The sequence below is a fragment of the Sphaeramia orbicularis genome, chromosome 20 (assembly GCF_902148855.1).
Source record: "Sphaeramia orbicularis chromosome 20, fSphaOr1.1, whole genome shotgun sequence".
Classification (NCBI taxonomy): Eukaryota; Metazoa; Chordata; class Actinopteri; order Kurtiformes; family Apogonidae; genus Sphaeramia; species Sphaeramia orbicularis.
Window position 1 is genome coordinate 14,999,743 of NC_043976.1, and position 8,117 is coordinate 15,007,859.

The 8,117-nt window shown below is 36.4% G+C and overlaps 1 protein-coding gene across 1 annotated transcript; it reads left to right on the forward strand.

The window, feature by feature from the left end:
• The first annotated feature begins 263 nt into the window (after positions 1-263).
• LOC115411713 (aquaporin-10-like) lies at positions 264-7,883 on the forward strand. Its single transcript, XM_030123928.1, has 7 exons — positions 264-350; positions 1,308-1,434; positions 1,511-1,648; positions 2,971-3,089; positions 5,036-5,253; positions 5,351-5,521; positions 7,736-7,883. The coding sequence occupies exons 1-7, from the start codon at positions 264-266 to the stop codon at positions 7,881-7,883; spliced, it is 1,008 nt and encodes a 335-aa protein (XP_029979788.1).
• Positions 7,884-8,117: the final 234 nt, after the last annotated feature.

Here is an 8,117-nt window from a genome sequence, read left to right on the forward strand (position 1 = left end):
AGGCTTCAGCAATTAAATGCATCTTCATCTTCATATGTCAGTTGTCATATGTGTTTAATGAACAGTCAAATGGGAGGGGCTAGTTTGAGGTAGTCTCATTCAGGTGTGATCATCAACCAGGAGAGCTCCCATCAGGCCTCTGGGCAGGAATTTGTGACTATGAGCACTGTGGTTTTAGTAAAAGGATGTCGTACACTAACTCTGAACTCTTTGTTTCTCCTTTTTGCAGACGAACAGCTGCCAGAACGCCGAACTCCTTCACCATGGAGAGGCTTCTGAGGAAATGTATTATCAGAAATCAGCTGGTCCGGGAATGTCTGGCGGAATGTCTCGGACTGTACATCGCAGTTGTAAGTACCTTGTTTAGTTAAATATAAGAAGCTCTTGAGTTCGGCAGGAGTTTTTTGTCTATCTTTGTGCAGTGTGTGAACATGTGTCTGCAGAACTATCACTGCAGGGCCAGATCAAGTCAAAGTGAACATCAGAGTCAGAAATGAAAGTTTCACCTATCATTTCTCAAACAGGCTCATTTTTTACTTTAAGAACTCTATTTTATGGAACTATTTACAAAATTTCAGTGTCACTTGTAGAAAAAAAGATAGAATTGATCATGTAAAGTTATACTTCTGACATACATGTACATGCACTTTAATAACTGTAACTTGTAACTTTAATATTTTTTCTAGCTTGTATCTGATATTTTAAGTCTGTGAATTTCTAGGAAGTAATTATTCAACAGTGCAAAAATATAGAAAGGTTATGTACAATCCAGTTATTTGTCAAATATGCTCTCCTTTTACCTGTATTTACCACTTCAGTTGTAATATGTATGTGTAATAAAAGTTTATTAGCATATTTGTAGTGTTTTACTTCCAGCAAAGTCTTTTATTCTGATACTGAACAAAGGTACAAACTGCTGTCCCCATGTCACAACATATTTGTGTTCATAAAAACCTATCATTTAAACATTTTTATCCAATATTGATCACAATTGTACTTTAACATCATAGCTAAAGCCCTATGTTTCATTTATTTCTTAGGAGAACAGCATGTTTTGTACATTTGCTTAAAGTGAAAAAAAAAAGATGTTCATTTTGAGTTCCTGTGTCACGCAATTTAAGTAATTTAAGCACATCACCTGATATGATTAAATCCTACAAGCATTCAAGTTTATAGAGTTTGGAAATGGGAAATCTGCATAAAAAATAGGATACAGTCAAAATACTCACTTGCCTAATGTTGCACATTTTCAGGGTCTTTTTTTGCAGACTTATTCTTTACTGTTGTTTTTTTTCATGCATTTGTAGTTAATCGGATCTGGAGCGGCGGCCCAGGTCATCACATCCAACGGTAACCATGGCAACTACCTAACAATCCAACTTGGTTCTGCCCTTGGAGCGTTATTTGGGATTCTTGTTGCTCATGGAGTTTCAGGTAAGGAGTGAGTCGATGCTTGTATAGGTAAGATATTGTTTTCCTCACAGGACTCATGATGTCTGTTTCCTCTCAGGTGCTCATCTCAACGTGGTTTGGTCCATGAGTCTGTCCATCTTGGGTCGACACCCTTGGAGGAAGGTTCCCCTTTATGCACTGTCACACCTCTTGGGAGCTTTTCTCGGCGCGGCAACGGTTTATCTCCAGTACTACGGTAAGATATCTACAGTTTTTGTTTTATTTTTTGATTTTATCCTTTATTGAATATTTACTTTCCTTGTACATTTTTTTCTAGTTGCTGTAACCTGTTGCTTTTTGCATATTTGTCTTTTATCTTTTTTTATTTACTTTATTACCGTCTCTAAACTTACCAGCACTTATATAACCACAACAGGCAAAGAAAAGTAAAAGAAAAGAAAGACACAAAACAAAATCACCTCAATTGTCAGCTGATATTGAGCACAATACATCTTTACTAATATAGAGACAAACAGGAGTCCATCTTCTTCTAAATAAGGGTAGTTTGAACTGTAAGATGGAGTCATATTTTCCATCGTTGGAACATGTTTACCTTTTTGTATCCATTGAGCTATCATATGGGGGTCAGGTTGCATCCAATTAATGGTAATCATTTTTCCTGCAATCATGAGCAAGATATGTCAAATATAATATCATCTTGTTTTTATCTTTAACCGTATGTTTTGCTTTTGTTAGTCTGATTATCCTGCTTTACTTGATCTGTCAAAACACTTTGTAAACTCTGTGTTAATGCTTCTACATCGTACATAATTAGATAGAAGTTTTTATTTTTAGAGCATTAGAAACCTCTTGTCCAGTAGAGTTCACCTGCTGGAGGTCATTTTGTGCAGAGGATGAATATTGTTGGACTCTTTAATATACAGGTGCATCTCAATAAATTAGAATATCATCAAAAAACAAGTTTATTTCTTTATTTATTTTTCATTAATCCAGTTCAAAAAGTAAGCCAGATTTTTCTATTTATCGATTCATCACACGCAGACAGATACTGTGTGTTGGACGTTAGGTGCAAACGTGCATTGCATAAAGCCAGTACGTATTCCCCATGCCCATGTTTTAATGTCAGTTTTGTCAGTTTTATACCTCTATGCTATTTTCTTGTATCAGTAACATTTTATTTCTGCCACATTCAGACAGGGAGGGGCAGCCTAGGGGCACTAGATTTTTGTGTTTTCGTGTTACAGTTCTGGTTACTCCTGAATTCCTTCTTAATCCACCCATAAATGTGTTACAGTACGTATTTGGGATGTTGTTATTTTCTGCAGCAGGGTGACATGTATGGGATTGACTCAAAACAATGTCTATAACGATGGAAACACGTCATTTGACACAATAAAGTATTAGGTAGAAACTAAAGTCTACAACACACAATAGTAACATTTTGGTTTTGTGTTTTGCATGAAAAATTCACACCCTCATTGGACTCTAGATTTGGATGTTTAATCTGAATATTTTCCCAGAATGCCCTAAATGTGTTCTGTCTCTATGTGGTTACAGATGCCATCCAGGTGTTCAGCGGAGGTCAGCTGTTAGTGGCAGGCCCCAATGCCACCGCCGCGATCTTCTGCTCGTACCCAGCGGAGCACCTCAGCTTTTGGGGAGGCCTCGTGGATCAGGTAAGGAACTGTCACTCACATGTGCTTGTCCTACATTTTAACTGAGGCTTTGTCTGGAGTCTGTGCAGCACATCATGAAACTTTTAGACTCTGCAATGACCATATAGAGGGGCTTTATGTAGTATTTCCGCTTTCAAATATGAAAAAAATGACTCAAAACTGTTATTGGAATGTTTAGAATAAAGAGCTATGAAGTTCTGTCAAAGATGCCAATGTATTGAAATGTCGCGATATGAACTGAATTTATTTACATGGATGTGACCACGAGAGGGAGTAATGAGTCACTCTGCTGGACTGACGTATTAAGTAAAAGAAAGTGGAAAAAGTGATAAAAGTTAATGAAAAGACTAGAGTTTGAGTGGGTGGGTGAGTTTATGAGCAGTACTCGAGTTGTAAAAAAAAAAAATTGAAGGGGGACGGTGGAATTTGTCATATGGAGACAGATAATTTGTGCTGATGACAGCGTAGAGGGTGGGAGACACGAATAGCATTGTCGATTTTGCTGAGCAGCCAGTCTCATATTTAATAATAATAATAATAATAATAGTATAATAATATAATATAATATAATGTAATATAATAAGAAATCATTTTGTGTCATTGCATGTGTGTGTGCCTTCTCACCCACAGTGCTTTAATCAATCTGCTCAAAACACCCTAAATGTTGAAATAGCAGGAACACCACGTTTATTAGTGTCTATGTAATTCTTGAGCTCTGTTTTGATGAAGGAGTTAAATTCTCTGTCATTTAGGACGGATGCATTTAGTCTCCATTGTTTAGAGGATGGTCTGTGGCCTATGTCCCACTTTAACTCTATAGGTGCATGATCAGATAGTGTAATAGGTAGTATTTTAATATCAGATATTCTATATTGGTCTTTCTTAGACGTAAAGAAATAATCAATTCTTGAGTATGATGCATGTCTGCTTGAGTAGAATGTGAAATCTCTACTTCCAGGGAATTTGCTCCTCCATACATCAACAAGGCCAGCCTCCACGCATTGATATTTGAGCATTTTACTCATTTGGAAAAGGGTAGCTTTAAAGGGGGGTTTCCGGTCTAACATATTAGACATTATACAATTAAAATCTCCTCCTATCAAAATTAGTCCAGTGCTATATTGTAATATTTTATTAAATAGCATTCTAATGAAGCCAGGATCATCTTCATTTGGTGCGTATACATTAATGAAGGATACTTCTGTGCCATCAATCAGCCCATTAACCAAGATATATTTGGCCTCAGTGTCCTAGTGTGCAGAAGTTTTTACAAAATTGACATGTCTATGTATGAGTATAGATACCCCCTTTTTCCTCCCAGAGTGATGAGAGGAATAATATACTTGATCTGCCCACAACTTTTTCAGCTTTTCGTGTTCCACATCAGATAAGTGGGTTTCCTGTAGGAAAGCTATCTGACAATTGACTTGTTTCAGTTGGTGTATAATTTTCTTTCTCTTAACAGGACTATGGAGACCTTTAACAAACACCACGTTTATTGATAAAGTGACATAAGGGATGGAAAGGGGGAATGGCAGTTTTAGAAGATGGATGATTTGGACCGTTTATATTTTGGGGGGGATGGCATCCCCCCTCATCCCTCAACTCGAGCACCGTTTATGAGACGTACGAAGGTATAAAGTTATTATGTGATGTTATTGTCTTGACTAAGCTGCTGTTTGTTGATCCATGTTTCAGACTAAAGTGTGACAGTTCTGACCTTGTTTATTTGATTCCAAACTGATCTTTAGCTCAGCTACTGACAACACAAACTGTACAGAAAACAGAGAGCTTTCTGAAATCTTGATATAGAGATTTAATATATAAAAAAAGGCCGCCTAAGGGTTAATACTACATAGAAGCCTTTTGAATAAATGTTGAGTATTTTTATATGAAGAACTTTACTTGCTGTCAAACTGAAACATCTTTTTTCCTCTTAAATCCAGGTGGTGGCCACTGCTCTGCTGCTCATCTGTTGCCTGGCTGTGGTGGATCGGAGACAGGGGCGGCTCCCTAACGGACTCGCGCCTGTCCTTGTTGGAGCGCTGATCCTCGCTATTGGACTGTCTATGGGCTCCAACTGTGGATTCCCCCTCAACCCAGCCAGGGATCTGGGGCCCCGGCTGTTCACGTTCATCGCAGGCTGGGGGGAAGAAGTGTTCACGTAAGTAGATGATGAATTTTAGACTGAAGTGTGGAACATGTAAATGGTAAAAGTGTGGAACATGTGGAACCCTATAATAAGACTTCTGTCTGTGCAGGGCCGGAGGTGGTTGGTGGTGGATTCCCACAGTGGCCCCCTTTGTGGGTGGGCTGCTCGGAACCGTCATCTACGAGCTACTAATTGAAGTTCACCATCTGACCACGCCACATGAGGAGCAGAGTCCAGGTCCTGAGCTGGAGGAGGTGGTGGTGGACTCCGGAAACAACAGGTAAGGAACCCTTTACATAATGGACTAAAGACACTTAATACAATTTAGTCTGAAAGCACAGGAGTCATGTGATCATCTCCAACTGAACATGTAGAATGATTAGAATTATACATTTATTTATTATTTTATTTATTTATTTGTATCAGACATGTAAATAGTTACAGTCCATAGAGTATAATGAACATTAAAAAAATAATAATAAAAAGGGTTATAAATATAAAAACAACACACATGCACACACCTTATCTTCAATAACAAGTATAAAGATGCTGGTGCCAGTATTTAACAAATGTAGAATCAGCATAAAAGTCAGAGTTAACAATTGTCAAAATCACAACATTTCTAGAGTGACTTAAACACAGTATAAAATTCAAAATTGCTTTCCGTAACATCTCATAATATGAGCGAACATTGTTAAAACAGAACATACCACTAGCACTACAGCTACGATAAAAACCATGTATAATACGGAATGCATTGTTAAAAGCAACTCTGACTGAGTGAGAAGTACAACATTTAAAATTAACCAATAAGTAACAGATAAATATTCAAGCAAAAAGATATGAACAATTTATTCTTAACAGTAAGTGCAACAAAAATAAAACCTGCGAGGGATAAAATTACTCCTGCCATAAAGACTCCTAACCTTAGTTTGAACGTCATTGTCATCACTAAGATTATCAGATACAATATGTATTTAATTATATAGGTCGCATGTTTTGATGAATATTAATTAGAGATGCACTGATTGTGAAATTTAGATCCGATAACATGTTTAAAACCTGACGTGTCATCGCTGACACACCCTGCACATATGCAGTTTGGATGGCTGTAACTCTTTCACTGTTTGTGCAATTGGAAAAATTCCAAAAAGTTTCTAAAATCTGAGACTTTTTATTGGGTCATTACTGTAATTTCACTCCAACCTGAACTAGAAGCTGGAGAAGAAACCAGTTTAGCAATATTGTAAAATGCAGTAAATTGTAAATGATCGCTAGATTTTCAAAGATCTGAAAAAAAAAAAAGTGCTCTGGAAAAATAGGCAAACAGACTCACTCACAGCGTATTTTCTAACCTTTTTATAGTAAAAATAAGAAAAAAAGTCAAAGCGGATCATTTTAGGCTCAAGATTTAAAGGGTTTAATTACGCTTATAGCAGGACTAAAACTAATGAAATACTGATATAACACTTGTCATATTATTTAAACAACCTCAGAAGATTGATATCAAAGAAAAACTGAGGTATATGTAGAAGAATTAATTCGTTTTGCATGACAGTAAGACAAAACCAAAGCAAAACTCATCCAAAATGACTCAAATCATCTAAATAATACTCAAAACAGAAGTAAAACTGATTAAAAAAAAAGAAAAAAGAGATTCATTAAATGATCAGACAAGTTTTAGATAAAACTACGACTGATGTTAAGAAAAACTGAAGTAAATGTCAGTTCGTCAAAATAACACTTAAAGCAGGAGTAAAAGTGATGAAAACCTGATGTAAACAATGTCAGATTATTTTAAAAACTCAAACTAAGACTGATATTGAAGAAAATCTGAGTTAGCCTATATTTAGAAGAATAATTAGTTTTACATGAAACTGAGGCAAACGCCAAAGCAAAACTCATCCAAAATCAGACTAAGACTGATTTTGAAAAAAAAAAAAAAATCCTGAAGTAAATCTAGTCAATTCATTTAAATGACACTTATAGCAAGACTAAAACTAATGAAATACTGATGTAAACCTTGTCATATTATTTAAAAAAAACTCAAAATAAGACTGATATTAAAGAAAAAACAGGTATTTTTAGAAGAATTAATTAGTTTTACATGACAATGAGACAAAAACCAAAGCAAAACTCATCCAAAATCACTCAAATCATCTAAATAATACTCAAAACAGAAGTAAAACTGATAAAAATAGAGATTTATTAGATAATCTGGAAAGTTTTACATAAAGCTAAAACATATATATAAAAAAAAACAAAAAAACTGAGGTATATTTGGAAGAATTAATTAATTTGAAATGAAACTGAGACAAAACCAAACCAAAACTTGTCCAAAATTATTGACACTGTTTTCAACAGCTAAAACCAAACACACCACCCTGCCCTGAAACAAACCACGTCCAAATCACATGAGTTTAAAAGTAGAATTAGTCATTGGCTTGAAAAGTTTGAGAAAGTTTAATGCTTACTTTTTTTCCATATTTTACAGCAAAATTCAGCTTGAGCCCTTGGAGCGGAGCGGTGACCCCCTGCCCTGGAACGGATGGAGAAGCCAGAGTGTCGGAGACGTCGGCGTTGGACCATGGAAGACCGAGACCAGGACCAGCCCCCATTTCCGTTCGTTGTCATTGTTTTAGACTGCAGGACCTGTGCGTCTGGCCGGGCCTGCACCAGGATTTACCTGGATTTAATTTACAGTTGAATAGTGTTCTGTTCTTTTCTGGTTGTATTTACAGTTGAATAGTGTTTTGTTGTTTTAGTTATGGCCCCTGGTAGCGTCTTGCGCTGGGGGTCATCTTAATCATATGTAAATAGTTTGTTTGTTAGGATGTTGACACCGGGCCACTGTTCTTATGCATTTTGCATGTTTA

Excerpts from the sequence above, each read along its gene's own strand:
- LOC115411713 (XM_030123928.1), top strand. The coding sequence starts at position 264 with ATGGAGAGGCTTCTGAGGAAATGTATTATCAGAAATCAGCTGGTCCGG. Across the intron at positions 1,649-2,970 it reads GGTTTATCTCCAGTACTACG|ATGCCATCCAGGTGTTCAGC; the intron begins GTAAGATATCTA and ends ATGTGGTTACAG. Across the intron at positions 5,522-7,735 it reads GTGGACTCCGGAAACAACAG|CAAAATTCAGCTTGAGCCCT; the intron begins GTAAGGAACCCT and ends CATATTTTACAG.